Source organism: Phalacrocorax aristotelis, chromosome 3 (assembly GCF_949628215.1).
Source record: "Phalacrocorax aristotelis chromosome 3, bGulAri2.1, whole genome shotgun sequence".
NCBI lineage: Eukaryota > Metazoa > Chordata > Aves > Suliformes > Phalacrocoracidae > Phalacrocorax > Phalacrocorax aristotelis.
The window spans coordinates 59,115,683-59,140,912 of record NC_134278.1 but is presented as its reverse complement, the minus strand read 5'-3'; the positions used below and the strand labels follow the sequence as shown (position 1 = coordinate 59,140,912).

The window sequence follows — 25,230 nt, the reverse complement described above, 5'->3', positions numbered from 1 at the left end:
CCTCTCAGAATCGCAGAACATATTTAGGTTGTAAGGCACCTCTGGAGATCATCTAGGCCAACTTCTGTTTACAGTAGAGCTAACTTCCAAGTCTGAGGAGGTTGCACAGTCTTGTCCGTTTGCATTTGTGAAAATCTCCAACAGAGATTCCACCACCTCTCCATGCAACTTGTTCCACGCGTAACCAGTCTCATGTTGTTTTCCTCTTTCATCTAATCACAATTTCCTCTGACGCATGCAGCATGCGGTCTGAGAAGGGTCTAGCACCATCCTACTTTTATTCCTCCCTCTGAACAGCAGCCCTGCCCTCCAATGTAGGAACACTCCAAAGCAACAAAGGTGTATTCTGTCCCAGCGTCCATGTTGCTGATGAAGGCATTAAACAGTATCGGTCCCCAAGGAATACCACCTGCACCTGGCTGCCACTCAGACTAGCTGTCAACCCTTTGGTCCAGCCAGTTTTTCACCCAGCTGGTAGTCTACCTGTCCTGGTCATCTCTCTCCAATTTGGCTATAAGGATACTATGGGAGATTGTGCTGAAAGCTTTACTAAGGTCATGGTAAAACAACAATCCCTTGCTCACAGAGCTAGTCATCTCAAACAGAAAAGTTATCCGGTTGGTAGGAAATCAATTTGCCCTTGGTAGGTCTATGATAGCTGTTCCTGATCACTTCTTGCCTCCCACGCACTTGGAAACAGTGTCTGTAAGGAAAGTGCTTCATAATCTCCCAGGGACTGAGGTGAAGCTGACTGCCCTGTGCTCCCACAGATCCTCCTTGATTCTTCTGAAGATGGTTGCAGCATTTGTTTTTCCAGTTATTAAGAACCTCTCCCAGTGATCATAACCTTTCAAAGGAAGATAGAAAGCAGCCTTGTAGTAACATCAACCAACTTCCTCAGTACACTCAGAATATTTCCTGTCAGGCTCCATGGACCTATATATGCTCAGTTTATTTAAGCAGTCCATAACTAAGTTTTCCTCTACCATGGACAGATGCTAAATAAATCCAGACACTCCAGGTTTAAGCAGCAGCAGCATAGAATGAGAAATAGGTGACTGTAGAAGTTAAGTCATTCTGAGCGGGGATGCAGAGCATCCTTCCTCTGTTAATAAAATTGTAACATTATACTGCGGTGGTATTTCCAAGCTACCAAACTGAAAAAAATGGAGACAATTTTTAAATTGAAAAAACACTGCTTGAGGAACACTCTTACAGCCAACTTGAAAGCTGTGAGGAAATTTATCCTAGAACTCAATAGCTAGTTTGGTGATCACATACTTATGGGCATGTCATGCATGAACAGAGAAACACCAATAAAACATAAACACTTTGAAAGGAACAACTTCAGAAACTTACATTAATCACTCCAGAATGAAATTATTTAAAAGGAAAAGATGATACAACTTTTTTTTTTTAAAAAAAAAACAAACCAAGCTTTGAGGCACAAATCAAAAATGAAAGAAGGAATACTGATTAAAGAGGGATGCCCCCTACCCTGTAGCCCGATTAAAAGGAAAATGAATATGCTTACAAGTATGTTCAGTAACACACACACAGAGGGCGGAAAACAAATGTAAGAAAAAGTTTATAGAGAAGGATATAAATTCAGTAGAAAACTGATTTTGGGGAGTATAAACATGACAAAGAGATCATGACAGCGAAGTGATAAAATCAGTGTAAGATTCTGGTGGGTTGATCGTGGCTGGGCTCCAGGTGCCACCAAGCTGCTCTATCACTCCCCTCCTCAGCAGGACAGAGGTGGGGGATGAGATGGGAAAAATCCCCTTGTGGGCCAATATAAAGCCAGTTTAACAAAAGCAAAAGCAAAGGCCACGTGTAGAAGCAAAAGGAAAACAAAGATTTTATTCTCTACTTCCCATCAACAGGTGATGTCCAGCCACTTCCCTGGAAGCAGGGTTCCAGTATGTGTAGCAGTTGCTCCAAAAGACAAACATTGTAAGTAACGAATGCTTGTTCCTTCCTTTCTCTTAGCTTTTATTGCTGAGTGGATGTCATATGGTATGGAACATCCCTTTGGTCAGTTTGGGTCAGCTGTCCTGGCTGTGTCCCCTTCCCAAGATCTTGCCCACCCCCAGCCTGCTGGTGAGGGTGGGAAATGCTGGAGAGCGCCTTCATGCTGTGCGAGCACTGCTCAGCAACAGCCAAAACACTGGTGTGTTATCAACACCTTTCTAGATACCAACACAAAGCACAGCACTATGGAGGCTGCTGTGGGGAAAATTAGTACCATCTCAGCCAGAACCAATACAAAACCAAAAGCTCCATGCAGTATTTATGCTACTGCATTGCTTAGTAAACTGGGCACCATCAGCTTCACGTGTGAATGCACCTGAACAGAGGAGCACACACTGAAGAACAGTGAGCAGAGGCTGTGATTGCGGGATGGTACTTTACCCTTGGCAGAAGGATCCTAGAGACCTGGGATAATGGCTCTGAGTTTTGGAGCAAGAGCTCCACACCAGCACACTGATGACAATACTTGGTGCGATCCTTGAACGTACCAAGAAAGTAACATTCAGCAGAAGGAATGAGACTGTGGTTAGTTTGGTGTTTGACACTTTGGTGACCACTGCTGGAATACTCTGCCCGTCTCTGGTTCCCAAGTCATGCTCAAGTGTGGCAGCTTAGAGATGCAAAACCAACTGCCATACAGCAAGAGGCAAAAAGAGTTATTTGGCTTACAGGAGCGATAGATACCCTGTGATAGCCTACATTAAGAGGAAGTGAATCCAGGTAATACAGATAACCACAACCAGGGACCGGAAGCCAGAAAAAGTGAAGTATATAGTGCACTGAAAAAGAGCAAAGACAATTATCAATAAAACACACCAGACAACTTATCAAGTTAGTTGATTCTTGAGGGGGAACCATAAATAATTTTTCTTCTAAAATATATACTTTAATTTAGGGGGTCCCAAACTGACATGACCACCATTTCTGTTGACATGGCAATATCTGACTTCTTTGAAGGCAGAGGCAAACCAGTTTTCCATAAATTAATGGCTTCAAGTCAGCCACAGGTGAGAGGTGGGCTACTTCCAAATGTGTGCGTTCGGGTAGTGGGAGAGGGTTTGTGTGCATCCTGTGATACATGTACAAAGGCTCTAAGTCCAACCACAGCTCCTGGCCTAGCTGGAGCCAGGAATTAATTCAGAGGAGTCCCATGGCTTTGTTATGAACACACCTAATGATGATCCTTAATGAACCATGAGGGTTAAGGTACCGTAAGCCCTCATATGCTTCTATGAGCTTATATAAACTTATGTGGGCCCTCATTAGAAGATATTAAGCTACAGATACAAACAAATTTTCATAGGTTTCATCTGTGTAGTTTGATATCTTATCAGCAGTCTAGGAGTACTCTATTTGTAGAAGACTAATTCAGAAGGAGTCTAAATCTAATCTTTATGCTATCTATTCTGTTCTATTCATGAGCATGGAAAAGTGATCCTTCAGCATCAGGACCATCTTAACCATCATCCCTTTATGCAAAGCCCTGCATAAGTCCATGGAAGCATCATGTAGGTATTGATTCCAGCTAGTTGTGCTGGAAGTTCTTCCAGATCTCATCTTCTCCGTATTAACTACAGGGTGTTATGCACTAGATGCTAACAGGAGTCACAACCAAGCAAGATCTTGCTCTACAAAAGGAAACCCCACAGACAGAGTAACAAAAACCAAACCAGAACTCACCCAACTCCCCAGACCAAACCAAAAACATCAATGAGGCAGGGAGCTAAGAATGAATGAGTGAAGCAAGGCTCAAACCCTGCTACTTTTCCTCCTTGAAAATCTGCCTGCTTTCAAAAAAGAAACTCCAAAAAAAGCAGATGCCCTCTCAGCAGCATGATCTCAGTTCAATGTCTTTTACATCAAAATCAATGCAAATTATACGTTTATAAACCAAACCTGTCTGCCATATTTATATTACAGATAATCAATGAGATTTACTTCTTGACTGAGGAACTAGTCAATGCTAAAATGAGGGAATTATTTGTTAGGACACATGTTTATAAACAAAGAAATTCTACATTACTACTTCTGTCCCAGTGCAAGGCATTTTCCTCTGCAAGACCTCTGAGGAAATCTGTGACATAATTATTGACCTCCTACTACTCAAAATCCGCTAGGGTGGAAAGTCTACATACCATTTCAACACAAAACCATGTAGTACGAGCACACACAGACTTACCCTCTAATACTGTAAGCTACACCCATTGCACGACGTCTCAGCAAAAGAATCAATCTCTCTGTTCTTATCCAAAAACATGGGTGCCTCTCTGCCCAGCTGAACCCGGCAAGCAGCTGCCCTAGACTGTGTAATCTGTAGTAATCTGTATATAAGGCAACTCGAGATGTCCATCTCCCCTGTTACGTGTCAAGGCGAGCACCACTGCGATGAAGGGGGCAGGGCAAAGCAGCCCTGTAGTCACTGATTAACTCAGCCACGCTGTGCGGGTCATGGGGCGATGCACACCAGGACACACTCAGCACCTGGGAAGCCACACAGCAAGAAAGAAAACCTACAGCAGCTGCAGAAGGCAAACAAGACTTATTGACAGCCTTTGTAAGGGATATCAGCCTAACAGTCTTCTCTATTAATAATGTTTCCAGAGGCTTCCATAAAAAACACAGGAGAAAAATTTTAAAATTTTAAAAGGTTAAGTATGTCTCCCTCAGTGCAGCTTTCCTGCAGCCTGCCAAGGCCAGGAAAGCAGCAGCAGTCTGCAGATGGATGAGCAGCTTTGCTGGGAGCGGCTGAAAACAGAGCCATCTTCACAACTGATGACAGAAGCTGTTTTAACAGCAAAAAAAAGAAACCATGGAAAGATGTAATTAAATGCAAATCAGAGGAAGATTTAACTTACACAGTGATTATAGGCACGCACACTAATTTCTTCACAATCTCAATCCAGGTTTGGGGCTGGGGAGGGGGAGGTATGTTTGTTGTTTTTTTGTTTGTTTTGGGGTTTGTTTTTTGTTATTTTAAATTTTGTTATTTTAAATTACTATGAAACATTAAGATACTGCACAAGCTACTGTGACTGCACTGGACAAAGTGTTTTATTTATGCTGCTTTATGGCCCATGAGATGAGACTGGTGTTCTTGATATTTTCATACATGAATATAAATTGGATTCCAAATGCATTATGATATATTAGTTATGTAAAAACATAAATATAAAATGCATACCAAAAAACCCAAACATGTTTTTAACTTAGTAAATTATTTTGATACGTTGTATGAAAAATACATTGCAAAGCTATCCCAAATGACCTACTGTCCACAGCACTCAAGATGCAATACTGAAAATTATATACCATGCAATACTGGTGCGAGAATATCACCAGCGGCTAGGAAGCGATGCATTTTGCTTTGGGAAGGCACCCAAGAGTTTGGAGAAACCACTGACTTGTTAGGCAAAGATATGTCTTGCATTAATATGAAGGAGTGGGTCTCATATTTCATTTGCCCAAAGTTCTACATGATCTTTTACATACCTCTGTGATGTTAAAACAGGCATGCATGAATAGCACCAAAATGACCCAATTTTATAATCACATTCACCACTAATCTTGATCAAGATCCGAACAGCAGCCCTGACAGCAACGATCTGGCCTGTCAGCCAGCAGAGCCAAGTGCTGCTGCAACAGCTCAATACAGAAATTACTTTTTCCTCATTCTAAAAACTTAAGTATAAGCCAGAGTCAACACTTCAGTTATATATGGATTAGGTCCCTTCACTAATCAGAATGTTTCTGCTCATAAAACGACAAGCAAAGAAGCTATTTTCCAAGTTTGTGCTAAGAAGCTTAATAGATTTACCTGTTGCTCAGAGCAATGATCAGAGACAACCTCAGTTCAGCTCAGCAGCTTTATTCAACATTAGATAGACTATCCCCAAAGCAATAACTGACCTTGTGTTGTATCACTCCAACTCCTTGAAGTATTTACTCACACTTCAACCTAGAATTTTCTGAACCCACCCTTTTGCAATCCCTGAGGAGCCAAGGACTGGGTTCAGCAGATAGCAAGCAAACCAAAAGCTATCTTCAGCTATACTCCTGATGGCCACATTCCAGCTGGATTAAACCTCTCCCCCTCCTCCCCTGGGTCAGCAACTTCCACACTACTGGACTGCTCAAAGCACTAATTTCTAAAATACAAGAAATAAACACTTAAATCAACGCACATGCTACAAATTTGAAAAGAAAATTAAATATTCTGAATAATTATTTTTAAAAAAAATTTAAAAAAGAAAAACAATTTACTGCATCTTAAAGAGACATCTCTGAGATTGATCACAAGTTCAGATTCTTTGTTCCTGGCACCTCATTCACCAGAAGTGATCACCAGTGTCACTGATTTCCCTATTTTGGTTTGTCAACAGACCAGAGAGTTGCTCTAGCTGCCTTCTAGCGAGAGAAGGACCAGTGAGTATGATAGCCTCACAGCCATGCTTGGGTGATTTATGTGGAAAATCACAGGCCTTCACTTTTTTTTTTGTTATAGTACTATTTACACATACATACACACCTACAGGCACATAAAACATTTAAATGGCTTTTGTCGCAAAGGGACATTTTTTTATGGGCCTGAAGGCAGAAATAGCCACACCCATTCAGTTAGGAGAGTCTCCCTTTTCCACATCATGCCCGTTGCTCATGTGAAATACCTATTTTTTAGCACTGGCACCTTACTGGATTCCTTGCCTCTCTTGTCACTGTTCCCCTCTTCCACTTTCCCTCACTTCCTAGACTATAGCCAAAACCCAGATCATCCCCCAGTGCTTTTATCACATGTTAGCTGCACATATATCTCTCCTTTCATGCTCCAAGTGGCACCAGATCCCTTCTCCCTTCCCACTGGGAGCCATATTAGACCAGCAACAGGCTCTACTTTATCTCTCTGGAACAAGGGCACCTCTCTCCTCACCTCAGCATCCTTGCTGCATTTCACATCTTGGATCACGTAGGAAAAGTCAGATTCAGCTCTAGAAAGCACTATACATATAAAAAGATAAGAGACAAACATGTTTTCATGCTATGCACTGCAGCTCACCTTTCCCGAGGAACAGCAAACCAGTACTCTGGTTGCTTTATCTTTTTACTGTACTGTTGAGACATGGTGGTGCCCTGAGACGCGAAGGACTTTCTCATGGGCTTGCCTACTTTAATGCACAGAAACATTGGAGGCGTCTTGCTCTTCTCCTCTTTTGAAGGAAGCATATCTGAATGAGAAACAAGAGATGGGCTGCTTACAGGAAAGTACAAATACTGCAGCTGGTAAAACACTGTCACGAAAGTTAGTAATCTCATCCAAAGGAATACTCAGAGGCACTGTACAGAGAATTAAACCTGACATGTCATTCAGTAGCAAAGCTAGTTTAAAAAAAATCCTTGTTCCTTCTAAACTGTGCCCATTTATTCTCATTTTGTCAGCCTGTATCCCCCTCAGCTGTACAGCTGTGTACGGAATAGCTCTGTACAACAGATCAGTAAGATGATCGGGCTGGGAGCAAACTGCAACATGAAGCAGGAAAGTAAAGGGGCCAATGTGGGTTCAGGAAAACCGTCCAGTCGTAGGGTAGCCCTACGCACACAGACACACACACACACACACAGAGAGCATGATCAGTTCCTCAACTCTGATGGTCAGACAGCCATACAGATGCCTTTTGTCTGCACAAGACAGGGTCAAGCGTAAGAGCAGTTTAAGTTCATTAAACTGCTGGTGCGACAAAAAAAATTGCTAATGAAACTATAGCCTCAATCACACTGAAGTTGCCTCATTCATTTTAGGAGTACACATAACAGCCATTCTTTTTTTTTCTCTCCCAATGAGAGCTATCACCAAATACAACTAGCAAGATATAAACCCTTCCAAAAGAAAGGAAAAATCATTTTAAGAACAACTTTTTTTTAAAAATAAAGACTTCCACTCTAATCATCCTCTACCACTTGCTATGAATCAAGGGTATGTCCACTGGTTCATTAAACTACCAAGAGAGGAGCATCAGTGCTCCAGTAAGGACTAAGGCTTAGAGGCACTGGGCTGTAGCAGAAATAGTAATATGCGGACACTCTATCTAAACTGAAATTTCACTTTGTTATATGATTTCCAGTAACAGCCTGAATTTTATTTATAATAACCCAATGACCAATCAGGACAAAATGATCAGTCAGTAAGACTCTGCATATATTCCTATTTAACATTTCTTTAAGGGTTTCCATAGCATGAAAGACACTAGACAGATGGAAATAGTGTCAAGAATACTTTGGTATCCCCCTTTACAGCCATGCACTGCTTCTTTGGATACTATCAGAAATACACTGACAGACTTGACTGAAGCAACAGAAGTTACCAACACAGAGGGACAATTCCTAGACCATGAAGTGTCCCAGTCAATACTGCAACTGGATGACATTTCACTGTCCTTCTTAAAGGCAGTGAACAGAGGTGAAGATTATATAAACAGTGATCACTGAATGTGGAAAGATCATACAAGCTACTAGTCAAACTAGATGCTTAGGGAATTTGAAGGTATTTTTTCTTCTAAATAGCACACAATATAAAAATATAATATACAAGAGTAAGGAAAAAAAAAAAAGACCAGGTATTACAGAAAGAGGAAATTTAGAAAAGAAGGATATCAATTCAAACGTTACCATGATAATGCTCTCCAAGTCTCAGAGGAAAAAAGGATAACCAGAGACCTACCTTCAATTGGCACTTGAATTTTCTGCAGCAGCCACAGTCTGATTTCTGATTGATTGTCTAACTGTGTTTCTTGACAGGTCTTGTCTATAGCTGGTACTAATGAAGAGTCCACAGACTCTTTCACATCCTTTTCCTCTGCTGCTGCTGAGCTGATTTCTAATGAAGGTGCTTTCCTTTCAGCACAGCAGGAATCAAGCTCCATACTTTTAATTGTATGGACTTCATTAGCGTGGGACTTTGAACAGCTAAGTGTAAGGTCTATGCCAATTGCTTTATTGTTTTCACCTTTCTGGATTTCAGCCTTGTGTAAGTCTCCAGATGACTGAGACCCATTCCCATCTTTATTGAGGTAAAATTCAATAAGTTTATCTTTCTCTAGTTCTTTCTTAGTGTCCAATGCAGTCTCCACCTTACCTGTTGGGGAACTGACACATTTGTTTACTTCTGGAATAACATCTTGCTTTTCACATAGCTCTAAGTCTAAGTCAGCTTTAGGTTCAACACTGTCCTTTTTTTCCAAGGAATCAACTGTCAAGTGCTCCTGGACTTCTGTAGTGGGTTTGGTTACCTGCTGCTTAGTTCTCCCCAGCTCCCTGGCATCAGCCAGCAAGCCTTCCATTACTGAGATTTTCCTGTCCAACCCTCTATCCATATGAGATGACGTCTTTTCCAGTTCAATGAAGTCATCCTCCCTTTCTCCCAAAAGGGATTTTTCTTTGGTTTTGTCATCTGAAACATTTTTTTCCCCAGAAGGCTCCTTAGCACATGGATCTGCAGCAAACTTTTCCAAATGTTCAGTAGCAGTGATGTTGTTGGGAAACTCCAGTGACTTTGACTTGATTGAGCCTGTACTCTCAGATGACTGAAGAACTTCAAAATCAACAGACTTCTCCTTATCTGAAGGTTTTATCTGTTTGGCACCCAGGGCAATGGATGGATCCCCATTCTGCTGCCTCTTTTCCTTGCTAAGGGATTTGAATTTGCTGAAAGGATTGATATCTTTCTCAGAGGACAGGTCTTCCCATTCTCCTGGCCTGTACAGAGGACAAAGATCCTTTGGTATGTCACTGTCAGGGAAAATGATGGATGTATATAGGATGTTAAAAGCAAAATGGAAACAGAAAAAAACGGAAAAGAAAAAATAAATAATATACTAACTTAACTTAAGCTCTGAAACTCAACAAAAAATTACTTTCTCCAAAACAAACATACATTAGTGGAAATAAGTGACTTTAAAGAAAACAGAGAAAAATGCAGAAAGGATAATACCAAAATAAAATGAGTAAACCACCTGGCAGAATATGCCACATGGGTGAAGAAATGGTACACATGTAATAACAATGTGCAAGTCATCAGAAGTTCAGCAACCAAAAAACCACAGGAGGTCTATTTAGCTGCTGGAATTTCATTCATACCATGCTACTATTGTTATTTCCCACACCTGACAATGAGTCAACCTCTACAACCATCCGTGCTTCCCTACTCAGTACAAATGTATTTTTGAGAAGAAAGCAAACTGGAGATAAGCCGTACCCTGTTTGAACATGTTTTCTGCAAAACAGTAACAGGCATCAAGAGTTGGGTTTTTTTCCTTTTATTTTCTCTGTTACTCAAATGTACTGTTTGAATGCAGACTTCCCCAAAGATTTCTTTTTAAAGCAGGACAATCACAAAACATTTCAAAATGGAAAATCCTTAAAAAACTTAGCAGCATACAACTTGAGCTCTTCATTACTGCTAAAAAGTCTGAGGTGAACGAGAATACAAGATTCTCACCACTTAAAAGTTACTAAGAAGTTACTAGACACTCTAGTAATGAGCGTAACACAAATATTTGGAAAGATTTTCTTGGAATGAGAAAATGGAGGGAAGTAGTGAAGTAGTCCATTGTGTATTGTAAATGCAAACTGCCAATGAATTTCTGGTTCTGAAGTGGAAGTATTCCACAGACTGGTATTTCTGTAAGTACTGAAGATGACAGTTAAGGTGCTTTTATCTTCAAACATTTTAAATACTCCTGGTAACACAACAAATGGTCCAAATCTAACCCTCTTCACTTCTACTGAAATAACCCCAGAGATGGGTCAGTGCAAGAGCTCAACCATGGCATGCCACCAATGCTTTCAATCACTGGTTTTTACTTGCACTTTGGTTGTCATATTTATGACCCATTTCTCTGTCCTGCCACTGAAGTGTTCTAAAAAGAAAGTGGAAGAACAATACAAGTGAATCATTCTTTTGCTGGCACTTTCCTTCCCTGATTTGTTTTATTCTGCTACATTAAAACTCTTCCCCTCCACTCCCCCACCTCCTTTTCCATGACCCTTACTAAAAATCTGTAAACATAAGTTCAGGGAAGAACACTCCTTACGATGGCAATGCATCTTTAATCTTCATGTGAGAGATGTCATTGTAGAGAGCTATTGAGACAACCTCCTCCATGGGGCAGATGAGCCCGTATTCTTCACAGCCATTCTCAATTACCAGAGGATCAGACTTATGTGGGTCAAACATGATATTGTTTGGAGTTACTATCATGACTCCTCCAACTACGCCCTGCAATAGGAGAAAGAAGAGTTAGCACATCTCATGTAATTCACTTATCATTTGGTATTGGAATCTAGGCTCCTATCCTAAAGAGAAAAACCTCTCTCCTGCCTCTATATACCCCATTATGCAATGTTTGCTAACAAAACATTTTGGTTTCCAATTGCATGAAGTCAGACATTGTAAGGAGAGTAAAGAAAAAGATTGCTTAGTGACACCCAAGTTCCAGGCTGATAAGGAAAAACATCTGAACTATTCAACTTCCAGTGCTGGCTCCTACAAGCTAAAATTCCAGATTGTTAATCAATCTCAGACAAATAGGTTAGTGCACTTAAAAAAAAAAAAAGAAAGAGAGAAAAACTACCATTTTATTCTAGATTCAGCCACCTTCATACAATATGTGAATTTATATGCAACCGGCACACCTGAAGGCAGCCTTACTCATGGAAATGTCACGGTTACCATGCTAAGCTACATCACAGCTCCCCTCGATCTGCTCTCCCAGAGGTACAAGCAAAAAGCTTCTACATATAGGGGCCTGACATGAAACAGTTTCTCCCTCACCTAGGAGCAGCTTCTACCACTGATCCAAGCATATTTTGCACAGCTGTAGAAGACATCTAATTCTTCAAAATGTGCTTTAGCCATGGATTTGATAAGAGGCTGCATCAGCCATTATTCAGCTTTCAACCTGTGGCAACTGACCATTTTTCAAGGGAGATTTCCAACGTCTGGCTCCTGCACCCTCTCTTCCAGATGAGCTACAAAATTCACCAGACCAACTCAGAAGCTGTGCATAAATCATGACATCTGACAGACAGAGCCATAGATCAACAGGAATGACCTACACTGCAGATACTATTAATTATCCAAGGTCATCTGGAAGACAAGGCAAGCCAAAGAAGACTTAACAGATAGGCAAGTAAATGACCACAAGCTTGGTTTGGTTTTTTTAAGTCAGGGAGATCCCAAGCTGACAGCTTGGCACTGGCAAGTGAGTACATGTGTGCCTGGCTCCTTTGTAAAGCAGAGTCTGTATTTCCCATTTGCTTCTCCTGTATGACTCACATACACGTGCCTGGTTTGTGTTTGGATTAAAGAATCAAAATCAAGGGCAGAGGCTTCTCCCCCAGGTATGTAACTCTCTTTAGCCAGAAGAGCAATACATCAGTAGGCTGTACTTCCTACCCAGCCGCTGCAGGAAGGCAGGCAACAAGGGTTTTTAGCTACACTGGCAAAGAAGCTGTCCCACTTATGATTGTTCTGACTGCAAATTACTTTTTCAGCCCTGCAGCCATAAAACTGGCAATCTGGATCATCTGCACCCAGCAAGGATCACGTGACGAAGTGACAGGATTTCCCTAATTCACATACGAGACATCAAGTAGCCCTCTATTACTTTCTACAAAATAGCAGACTGAAAAATTGCAGAGTGGTTAAATACAGTGTACCTCTACTCGATGAGAAAATAAGCCAAAACCTGTAGGTATAAACACATCCATCTTACAAAAGTCAGGACTAAGAGAAAAATATGTTTAAATAACAACGGTTAGCATCTCCAGTGTTACAAATACCACAGAACTTAAAACCCAAACGTGCAGGCATCTAACTGAAACCAGAATCAACAAGAGCAGATATGTCAAAGTAGACAGTTCAAGAAGATAGTGTCTGGCAGGCAACTTTAAGAAGGTTAAAATACGGCCCAAGCTTTGTGCCTTTGCTTCTAAAACAGCTGCTGTAAAATTTAGGGTTGAGTCCCAGTGGGAATGTGTATATTACAAAACACTTGCAAGAAAAAGAAAGAAAAGGTTGCACCATGCAGTATTTATCTTTTCATTAGGGTTTGCATGACGTTCATTAGCAAGTGCAGAAGCAACACGACACATTTGGAAACACCACTCTGGAAACAGTTAAAATTTAGCCTAGAGTCATAAATGAAATAGATAGGCATGTGCTCGTTTTATAAAGGTGTTGCACAATTTGATGGAACTGGACAACTAATCCTGACACATCATAACTCTAAAATGCAATTTTCTCTGTCTGCCTAGCAACACACAGTTTTAAACAGGTAATTCTAGTAAGACATGGTAGGAGAATGAAGATGGGTAGAAGAGCTATTCATCAATAAAGCAATTATCATAACAGATTAAACAATTGAAAGAACAAAATAACACAGCATATTACCACTGTACCAATAAACACAGCTGTGATAGATAAAGCCACCATAACTTTTACATTCTTTACAAACGTGGAGCATATTTGACTTCCCCAATATTCATCTCTCACTTACCCAAACAGATATTGCTTTTAAAGAATCTCAAACAATACTCAAAAGCCAGGTTCCACCTACCTTACCATCTGTGAAGTAACGACAATTCATTTTTAAAAATTTGACAACCACAGGCTCATCCTCTTCTGAAGTGGAGGACAGGACTCTCTCAACTGGTTTGAAGGCCTTTCTTGCCAAATCAGCATCCTTAAAAAAGAAAAAGTTCCGTGCAGAGCAACAGGACCTGAATCATATACTTTTAGATTCTGGGAAACTAAAAGGCCAGGTTCAACCAACTCTTCTCCTTTTGCTTAAGGAAGAAAAGTGGTGGTCACGTATGTATGTATGCGTGTATGTACGTACACTTCCTGCAGCATCCTGTAGAGAAGAAAAACCTCATAACATTACAAAAAACCTCCAAGCAAATAACAGGCAAGAAATTAAAAAATGCCCAGGCCAGTCAGCTCACTGAATTTCAGTGAGGTACTCTCATTAAGAGAGGGCTAGTCCTGCCACCTCATCTATATTGAAGACCTCTCCACACAGTGCACTGGTGTGATTCCCCACGTAAGACCAAGTTTATACAGTTATTCACTCCAGGCTTCTCTCCACTTTCCTCTTCATTGGTTATGGACTTGAAATGCCTAATTGCTTTAACATCAGTAGGTAGACAGCTAAACTCCTGAAAAACTACTACCTAAAATCATCATGGCCAACCACCCTTCTAAGGAAAATGAAAGATCAGCTACATGAAGGCCTTTCACAAAGATTAAATCCAGCAGCCCTGTCTACATAAGGCAAGTCTACATATGGGTATCGCCATAATATGCTTAACTAGAAAGAAACTGACTGCTCAGACTGAACTAACAGCCTCTGTGCACAAGGATTCTAATGCAGGATCAAAGCTCTGGACTTCAGAGCAGCACAGAAATCTCCAGGGTGAAACACTAAATAATTCTTCATGTTTAACTTCCTGTTCTTTAAAAACTATACACTATACCATTTTCAATTGCTTTGATAGTCTCTGGGTCCAAATGAACTTGTACTGGGTTTCTACACTCAGACAGAATTTCCTTAATTTGGAATATTTTAAAGAGATGGTAAATTTTGTAGTACAGCGAATTAAAATCAGTGTTACTCAATACACTACACACAAGGTCTGAACTGTAACATCGAAAAACCTGATATTTACACACTTTTGAATCTCAGCTTCAGAATCAAATTATTTTGTGAGTTTAAGACCAGTGAATCAATGTTTGACTTACAGGGAGTTTGTCATATTCGGCATCTGATGAAGAAGGAGAAACGGGAGCAGCAGGACTGAAAGAAGACAGCCTCGCAGCACTTGTTTCTGGCACAAAGAGAATCTAACAAACACATGTCAAAACAGTAAGACACAAGCTTCAGAGTTATTCACTATAAATACTACGTTCTACTAGAAGGACAACCCAGTGCTGATCACTTGTGATTGCAATGCACACCTTCTTTCCCCCCCAAAGTTACAATCCCAGGTTGTCTTGCAACTATCGCAACTACAGAACAAGTAACTATAAAATTACTGTTAACAGTCAATAATTTGTAACAGCAAACTCTGCTCCAAAGAGAAGGCCATTGCTGAAGATGGGGGATCTTTAGTACTAGAGATTTATAATACTGCTATAGGTTGCCTGTTTCGGAAAACCTACTCGTGTTTCCAAATTTATAAAAAAATCCTTTATATGAACCAGCGTTTTAGTATCATGTACTCCATTTAAAAGAAAAAAATAAACCCTTACACTAATACAAGCGTATATAAAATTATAATGCTTTGTTTGAATTTTCATATTCTCTCACAGTGAACACCCCACATTTTTAGTAGAGCAGTACTAAAATTGCAGTACAGCTTTGGACCTCCATCCCAGACAAAAACATGGAGTAATTTGTTGCAAGTGTCACTTCTAAAGTTAAAAAAATGTTCAGTTTAGTTTTAAACTAAAAATGTTCAGAAAAGAAAACCATTTTGCTTATCCCAGCTTTTGTCTGCTGGGTATTCTTAAGCAAGTCGTGACATCTCTTTGTGCCTCAGTTTCCCTATCTGCAAACCAGGACAATTCAATCTCTTCATGTCCATGAAGCACAAGCAGAGATCTGCTCTTCATGAATCAGGCGTCAGCCTTTCACATTTGCATTTCCATTACTTGACTTTCCCAAAACCAGTCTATCTCCATTCACTTCTCATCTTACAGGAGACTGACTCATCCCCAATATAATGGCAGAGAGCCATTTTAGTTACTATATCTAACTTTCTAATTCTTTATTGTATTATACATAGCCTTTATCTAGGCTTTCAAAAAATTTACCTTTCTTGCAACAGCTACATTACCCTCTTGACCTTCAGAGTCACCTTTAAGCTTTAGTGACAGCAAATAAATAACAAAAGTCCGATATGGCAATTGCAAAGCTCCCCCGCCCCACAACTCCAGGTAGTGATCTAGTGAGTTCCCCTCTGAGGGTTCTGAATTACTAATGTCCGTTATCCTTGCATCCAAGTACCTAAAGATCTGTGAAATTAGTAAAAAGCTTTTAAATACATAGCAAATTATCAGGTTTCAGGTATAAAAAACCCCAAAACATAAAAGATTTACCTGGCCTGGCACAATCGTCTGCGTGAAAAGCTTATTGAGCTCCACAAGCTTGTTTGGGGTGATGTTAAACTTTAATGCTATGCTGTTTATGGTGTCCTGATTTCCAGCCTGAAGAAAGAGTTGAAGCTTAAGATACCATTGTGAACACATTCAGCACACCAGCTGAACTAAAACCACCTAACAGACCGTTTGCAGGGAATAGATTTGATGATCTCAACATACCCTCTGTTTAATAGCTTACCTCATAAGCCAGATCAATAAAAAGAAATATTCTCTCATACTATACAGTAGATAAAACGGAGGTGTGTTACAGATGTTCCTCTCCTTTTCTCGTAAAACTTTAAAGAAGCACCACCTTATTTAGAACTGGTCTGGCAAGTGGGGAAAGGACACACACTGTAAAGTTCATTACACCTTTGGCAATCGCAGCCCATCAGGCATTTGTGCTGTTCCCAGCTGGGACACTTGCCTTCCACAGCCACTCTGTGTGATGGAGGGGGGGTTTCAGGCCTCCCACCGAGTTCTGGGCAGAGCCAGTCCTCTGAGCCGCCGCAGCAGTGCACCACCACCCTGCTCGAGCTTAATAAGGTCTCACATCACCTCAGGACCAAGCACAGGCCAACCACTTGATGACCTAAGCAACGCTGTGGAATGAAAGTATTTTTCAGAGTAACAAAACCAATTACTCTACTAAAGAGCCATGGTGCCAAAGTAAAATAGGCCTGGCAGCTGTGAGAAGAGGCAGGGGACCTGGTTTGAACAGTGGTTCAGGGCGTGAGCCTAGCTCTTCCCACACAATGGTATTTGGAGCAATCCCTATTGAGGTAGGTACAAACTGCAGCCAGTATTCACTCGGTGCTTTCAGTTCTGTGCCACTGGCTCCCTCTTGACCTCAACAACTACACTTTCAAGAAGCAGACATGAACAAAGCACAAACCAATACTTACTGTATATTCTATGGTACCATGGGGTTTCTGAGAAACCATTTTTTTCTCTTTCTTTTCATTGGTTTTGTTTTGATTGTCATCTAAAGAGAAAAAAAAAATTATTTGAGTAACTGACTTTCAAGTGTATGCCTATCAACATGTTTTGAAAGAGATCTACAGGATGTGCAAATTGCAGCTGTGAACAGGAATAAAAGGGCACATCAAAAATACCTATTAGGCCTTAAAATTGCATTGCAAGGCAAGCAAAACTTCATCAAGTACAGAAGGTTTAGTAATCATTCAGGAACTCTGCAAGAGTAATGTATACATGATACCGTATCAATACACAACTACTCCCATGTTTTTCTCCACGATACCTGCACAATTCAGCTGTTGACTACAAGTACTTTGTGCGATGGGCTGCTATCAAGGCTGAGGCAGAAACCAGCAGAGGAATGTACGTGCTGATACTGCATCAGTACAACCACAACAAGTACTGGTTAATCGCCACTGTACCACCAGGACATCATATTTAAATACTGTTTTAAACTCTGAAGGTGAAAGTATGCAGAGTCCTGCAAAATATGCATGTGTGCAGTATACAGTCAAGCATCAGAACGCATAAAGCTTGTTCAGAAGACATTTTTCATCAGCTACAGTACACAGAACTCATTGCACCTGCACAAATCCTTGCAAGAGCCCAAAAGGCACGCACGAGCTCTCAGGAGTGTGAGCAGGGTAGCTATTTCCAATTCTTACCACTGCCAAGTGTAGGCAAAACCGAGGATCAGAGAAGATGCCTGCTGCCCAGCCAACGCCAGCTCCCTGAAAACGACGCTGGTGCCGAGGGCTCACCCTCTGCACCCCGAGCCCAGACGCACATACCTTGGGGGGATGAGGGCAGCATGCAACCCCAGCTCCAGGAGTGGGGCCGGGGTGCAGAGAGGCTGTGCATGGCTCCCCTGCTCGCCCAGCCTGCTCGCCCCCGGCCCCTCGGACAGGTCCTGCTGCCTCTGGCAGGGTGCTGCAGCCCAGCTGAGATGGGGAGAAGTGAGAAGGCAAGGCAGGGCTGGGCCCAGCAAAGCCAGCAGCCAGGATCAGGAGCAGGGAGACGCTGCCCTCCTGGACGGACTGTTCCTGCGGTCCAAGCTGGCAGCTCTGGAAGGAGGTCAGGTAGGAAAGGATGGGGAATGGCAGCACAGGGCTTCTGGCTTGCATTCAAGCTTTGCTGCAACCTTTGCTATTTCCAGAGAGCAAGAGGCAGATAGTAAAAAGGGCGAGGACTCGCCTGCCCCACTGTAATGTACACAAGAAGAAAGGAGGGGCTCGGAAGTGTGTTGCACCTGACCCTTCTGCCAGCCCATTTCCACAGTGAGATTAATGCTGGGGGCTGCCTCAGCGTCTTCCTGAGGCTACACGGTCAGAGACCGACTCCTTCAGTCAACAGAAACTCACAGGAGCCCAGCCTGGTGCACACAGCTGAACACACATCCAGGTGCTACTGCAGGTGACCCACTACCTGCCAGGGATGCAGTCGTGAGAAGTGCCATGGGTAGTGGTATAACAGATAGCAAAGACATTTTTCCCTATAACATAATAGAGGCAGAAAGCCTGCAGGGACTAAATACACACAATTTAAGTACATGTGGTATGAAGGACAGAGGTAGGAAGAGGAAGATCAGGATGATGCTGGCTTTTCCCTGATAGCATTTTGGAACAGAGTGCCACTCAATGATATCAGACTTTTATTCTTAGACCGGAAACCCACAGTAAAACTTTTTAAATTAGCATTCTTGCTGCCTTTTTCTAACCATTTGTATTTCCACCATTGTCGTGCCATCTTCCTCTGATCAAAATCAAAGCAGTCTATGGTGAAGGACAGAAAAACAACATTAGCAGAGCACAGTATTAAACCACCAGAAACACAATGCCAATACAACAGACAAAGAAGTAGCAAATAGCGGATGTTTCCTTAATCCATTATTTAAGTACAACTGCTGATACAGACACAATCCTGCCTGAAGAAACTCCCCCAGCTAACAATGAGTGCGTTCACACTATTTTGTGCTACTCAGGAGATACTACTTCAGCTACTCCAGGATAACTAGAACTATGTATCACTCCCATGCAGGCAAATGACCTATTACTGGAGAGAGACAAGAAAGATTTATAGGTAGACTTCTAGTAAAACATTTGGTCTAGCTGGAAAAAGTAGGCAAGTTTTTCAGATATATTAACTCTTGCTTAGTTCTGAAACAACACACAACGTAGGAAGCAGTTAAGAACAGTTATTTCATAGTAACTAGACGTGCATGTAAGACCTTGGTGTGTGGGGAAAATAAAGTAGCCCAGAGAGATACAGAGATTTTGTACCTGCTAAATATGCAAAAGTTAAGTCTGTGTGTGGAGGGGAGGAATAACAATATGCAATTAAAAGCAGTTTCTCTGCAGAGCTTATGATGTTTGGTATTAGCTAAACGTTTTGATTGCAAAGCTTTGTCTTTGGAAGGCGGGATGATGACTGAGAGCTGACCATGACAGCAACCACAATGCCACCAGGGCACAAGACCACAAAATACTCTAGCAATACACATAACTTTCTCTTCTACAGCTTCCTGCCTGGGGGATGATGTTCCTGTCTCTCACACCTCTCTTTCCCCTTGTGAAACACACTGTATTTTTCAGGTCCTCCTAATTGCATTGGCTGCATTAAGTCTGGAGACAAATAAATACTATCCAGTTATAACCTGAAATACTGCGTGGCAAGGAGACCTGTAATACGCTGTAGTTTTTGGCTGACAGGACTGTGGGTCTGTTTGTGTAGTAGGGTCTCCAACACAACTGTGGTGCAATACAGAAAAATAAGCTAGATACATATAGCTGAAAACCCAAAACTGTACAAACAAGTAAAAGAGGAAAAGTTCAAAAGACCAGCTGAATTTAGACTATACATAATACAGTTATCCTTTAGCCAATAAAGGCTAATAAACCCTAAATAAGTGCAAGAATTAGATAGCTTGCTTTTCTTTCACATCTACATGCAAGAATATATGTTGTATAGCCTGTTTAGCTACAGGCCAAAAGCAGCAGTCTCAGACTGTGAACCTACCTGGCTTCTGAGACCAAAATCTGACACTTCTTGTTTCGATACTTTTGGTTGGTTGGATTTTTTTTTTAAAATCCCACCAGCAAGCGGTTCTCAACACAATCCTTACACTGAGCATAACTACTTGGTAGGCTTTGGCAATTACAAACCACATCATATCACTTTGAATAGTGGAAAGTCTTAACTAGTCTGTAATTTTACTTGTACATTTAAAGCTTTAAAATAATAAATTAAAAAAATTCAGCTCTTCCAAGGAAAAAATTCCAATGAATCCATTAAATCTGACAGGTACTGCTAACCCCACCTACTGTACACGTGGCGAGGCCAAGGCCACAAGTTATGCTCTGCATGAATGGTTACAGTGGAGGGGGGTGTAAAGCCTGGCAAAGCAAGCAAAACACCACAATATACTATTTCTCCAGTTCCCTTATCCTCTCTCATTTCTTCCGCAGGAAGCCAAATGTTTTCTGACATGATATGAAGGCAGCTAGCTCTAGTATGAGTCCCAAAGGCACCCAGAGCACCTACAGGAGTGATGTGGAGATCTTAGTAACCACATTTCTTTCAGACAGAACTAGATGGAAGAGCTGTACCTCTCCACAGCCTTTAAAATAAAAGCCACTGGCTACTTTTTGGACTTAGACATTTACTTAGTGGTGAAGTGACGCATGGTTCTGCCTCCCAAGTTTTCCTGAACTGCACATACACTGAAGACAGAATCATACAACCATGAGAACCAACTAGGTGTTAATGCAAATTTGATCACACTGCATTTTTAGGAAAAGGGCAGAGTGGGTGGACTGAACCTCTCTGTGATTTCAGGAAACATGTAAAATAAGAATGATGCAAAAATAGCAAAATTAATGAGCAAGGAGATGAAAAATGCCAAGTGAGAACAGCCTAGAAAATACAAGCCTATTGAAAACGGATAGGTCTAGAACAGAAATTTTTCTGCCCTTATTGGTATATTTATAGCTAACTCAAGTTTCCTAGCAGACTGTTCATATTTCATTTTACAATGCTATGGGGAAACCCTACCAAAAAAAAGACTTATGTAGGAATAATCTGGAACGCAGCTCTTAAAGGAGTATGACAAAGAGGTCAATCAGTTTATCATCCAAAAGACCTTGACACACGATAGGAGAATTACACCTCTGCCACTATGTAAATAGCCATATAAACAGCTCAAATAGGTCAAGAAGCATGAACAGAATCCTGGGCTGCTCACACTGACATACAACATCAGGTCCATCTGAACTTATTGGCATGTCTTGACTGCAAGACAATACCATCAACACCAACATTATGGACTAACCTGCTGCCGGCTGAAATCAGTGCAAGGTTTTGCAGTGCTGGCAGTGACAACTGAGCCTGCCCAACAGTTCCCGAGCCATCGGTTAGGCTGAAGTGGTAATGCTAGCAGGAATGCTGAAGTAAACAGGGGGCCAAAGGACTGACCACTTCCCACACCACGTAAACAAACTCAGTAGCCTGAGAGCATGGAGACAATGGCATACTTGGACCAAAAGTCCATTTTACTCATTAATCTTTGTCTTACCAAACACTTAGGCAGCATGTAAATAGAGAAATCTTTCCCCTGACTAGACCCCTTGATTTCCCAGGGTAGAAGAGCAGCATCCACTAAACTGCCCAGTCACTTCGAGACCTCCATTCTGGTCCTATGCCAATGAACCCCACAGTACCACAACGTGCTACATGAACCAGTGCTTCCTTTCTTGTACTTCATACTTGATTAATTTCACTAAGCATCCTAAGTAATGTTAGTTTAAGGGTGAACAAATAAATATTGTTTATGCACCTTCTGCATACCATTCATGATGTCTGAGATTTCCAACATCTCTTAGCTATTTCACTTTTTCAGGCTGACTAATACTAGCATACTTTAGACTATTTCCTACTTCTCTGATCACACAGGCTGCCCTCATTATATTTTCTTCTATCTCTGTTTTGAGGTGCAGTAAGGAAAACTAAATGCAGATTTTAAGATTAAAAAACCCATTAGTTTGTGCAGTGACTTAATGAGGATTTCCTTAAAACTGTAAGATACTAGTCATATTTTTCCACATCACTGAGTTCGTCACTGCTGTTTTAGGACATTCCTGTCCTACATCTCTATGACAGATTTGTTAGAAGAAATAAACCTATATTACTACAGTCTAGCCAAGCACCAGGATGAAGGAGTGAAAACCTGAAGGTAGCTTACAAGAATTTGAAACACAATAAATTCATGGGAGAACAGTTATCACTTGAAGCAACCTAATCAGAATACTGATAAGAAATTAAGCAAACAAGGCTTCCTGGGGTAGGTTCCCTTATCAGATAGTATCTGATACTATCTTGACAGAGATGAGTACAATAAGTATCACTTAAGTCATTCTAGAGAGACACGGAGACCTCAAGAACATGAAAGTCCTGCTTGGACTGGTAGAGGAGGAAAGAGAAAGACGAATCGGTTTATCTGGATAATTTGTTCCATTTCTACTTTCTAGACTAAGATTTTAATAACTTGCAGCAATGCTGTTATGTGCAGAGTTGTGTATAGGATGATTTAATTGTGTCTCCACAAGCACCTTTCTGGCTCTTCTCATGGCTCTCAAAGTGAACTGAACAGCATTGACATTAAAATTATTACTTTTTATTTAAAAATCTTATTTTCAGCCGCCATCAAGTGTGGGTAAATCCCACCACCACAGGGGCCAGATCTCTGTTTTAGGACACCCTCTACCCACTCTGACAATCCAGCCCCTCCCAGAGGCCTCATTAGCCTTCTAGGAAGGAACATTACCCCAACTCATTCCCTCCTTTAGCCAGCTGCAGCTGCAGCGGCTGGGTACAACATCTGTAAAAAGGTTTTTTGGCCATGTGATCAGACCTATCTCCTTGAGTAAAAGGCAGCATATCAGAAACAATCCCTGCTCAGATTTGGGTAGTGAACTGCTACCATGTTAAAAGAGGAGAAAGAAAACCAAAATCAAACGAAAAAACCCCACAACATCCCACCACCTCAGGTGTCTGTTTTTCTGTTCTGCTTCCCACTCTTCCCATAGCCTCCTGCCAAGCCCTCACCTTTACTTCTGCATATTTTTCCTCTACTGAATCATATTATCATTTGGCTTCCTCCTTCTCTACTGCTGAAGTCACTCAAAACAAAAAGGCAGCTGTCCCCCATTACGACCACACTTCCAGGTGCATGATTATGAAATATCTACACCTTGAACAACTTTACTCTGATCTCAATAAAAATTGATTGTGATTCTCCACTAGTTATTTTCCAAACAAGTCTTTCAAAGGAATGAATCAATCACCAGAAAATATAGAGCCCCAACAAAAATGAGCAGCAGTTCAAAGAACTGATATAAGAAAGGTGTAATTCCTTCTGCTATAAATGGAGAAGATATTTTAAAGCACGTTTAAATAAGAATTTGGGTGTTCATGCAATATTCATACACTGCAGCTTCTACATGAAGAACTGGAAATATGTTAAAGGAACTTAAATTCCCTCTTTATTTACTCCTCCCTCCCCAAAATGTGGCTTTAGCTCCTTTGTAGCGGTCCAAAGCGATGCTACGTTACATGTTTAACACCCCCTGAATACGCTGCATTAAAATGTGAAGCAACACCACAGTCAAAGCAACAGAGAACCCACTGCCTTCCTTCCCTTGCAGCTGTGCGCAGGGCTGGAAGACAGACAGCACCCACACTTGGGCAGTGAGATATTTTTGGGCGCTGCAGTATTTTTGGGCAATGGGGCACACAGAAGTGCCTGCACACCCAGAAGGCCCTCCAGCTGAGCAAGGGTAAAGGGCCTCCCTGCAGCAGGGTTCCTCCCACCAGGAGCCTTGCAAGGAGACATTCATTGTCCAGGGCAGCATCCCTGCCACTTTTTGGCTGGCATGTCAACAAGGTGGCCACAGAGCAGGAGACACACGACCTGCAGGGACGGCACAGGGCAGACAAGTGCTCACCAAGAGGGCCAAGCTCCAGGCAGCGAAGCAGCTCTTACGTTTAAGATGGCAAGGCGTGTGCTGCTGCATTCAAAGTTTCCTTTGTGAGGATCTGCTTGAAAAGCGAGAGGAGGAAAGATCTAGTTTAAAAGGTCACTGAGGTTTAAGAAAAAGGGAAAAAAAAACCACCCCAAAAAAACCCCACCACTCAATTTCAGAGGGAGGTAGCTCACGCACTCCAACCGTCAAGAGGAAAATCTGACATTTTATTGTAAAGAAACAGTGAGATGCAGATGACAGCCTAGTGCCTTAGCTCTAAACCTCAGCTGGAAAACAATATGGCAGCAGTTGAAATGTACTGAAACTAGAGTACTGCTGAAGCGGCGTGTCACTGGGCCCCAGAAAAAAAGCATTGAAGAGGGATGACTCTAAGACTCTATTGAAGTCAGAAGGGAAGCTTAAAGGAAACGATGTGTGAAAGAAAAACAGTTAAAGAGAAGAAAAACTCATTTCTGCTAGTCACATTTTGGGGAACAGTTCATGCAATTTTTCATAGAATCATAGAATAGTTTGGGTTGGAAGGGATCTTTAAAGGTCATCTAGTCCAACCCCTCTGCAATGAGCAGGGACATCTTCAGCTAGATCAGGTTGCTCAGAGCCCCGTCCAGCCTGACCTGGAATGCTTCAGGGGATGAGGCATCCACCACCTCTCTGGACTTTTAAACCAAGTCCCCGTGACACAACTGGAATGCTCCTGTGAGCAAAGTTCTTGCAGACACAGATGAACACCTCCTTACACAACGGTGAAAAGCATATTGAGACTGAGCAGAAAGCTAACAGTTGTTAATTGTATTATTAAACCATACGTGGCTTTGCTCTTGGAGGAGATGTAACTGACCTCGAGACGCCAATCCCTGCTTCATTTTGGGTAAGATTTGCAGAAGTGCCTGGGTGAAGTTTTCCAAAAGCAATTTACGGCTCTGAGGTAACTGAATCCCTCTTGAAGATTTTACACTAGGGCACTTTTAAAGCTTCTTTCTTATTTTA

The 25,230-nt window shown here is 41.5% G+C and overlaps 1 protein-coding gene across 6 annotated transcripts in view; it reads right to left on the bottom strand.

Moving 5' to 3' along the window:
- NCOA7 (nuclear receptor coactivator 7) overlaps nt 1–25,230 on the bottom strand; it is a 92,807-nt gene that overhangs the window by 12,006 nt on the left and 55,571 nt on the right. For 5 of the 6 annotated variants that reach the window (XM_075087566.1, XM_075087562.1, XM_075087563.1 and 2 more), the window contains 7 exons: nt 17,134–17,213; nt 16,187–16,294; nt 14,828–14,929; nt 13,644–13,769; nt 11,118–11,302; nt 8,747–9,813; nt 7,088–7,256 (listed from right to left, as the gene is read on the bottom strand). In XM_075087566.1, coding sequence (XP_074943667.1) covers nt 7,088–7,256; nt 8,747–9,813; nt 11,118–11,302; nt 13,644–13,769; nt 14,828–14,929; nt 16,187–16,294; nt 17,134–17,213 — 1,837 coding nt within the window. The remainder of the gene's footprint in view (nt 1–7,087; nt 7,257–8,746; nt 9,814–11,117; nt 11,303–13,643; nt 13,770–14,827; nt 14,930–16,186; nt 16,295–17,133; nt 17,214–25,230) is intronic. The other variant, XM_075087564.1, reaches the window with a different exon arrangement.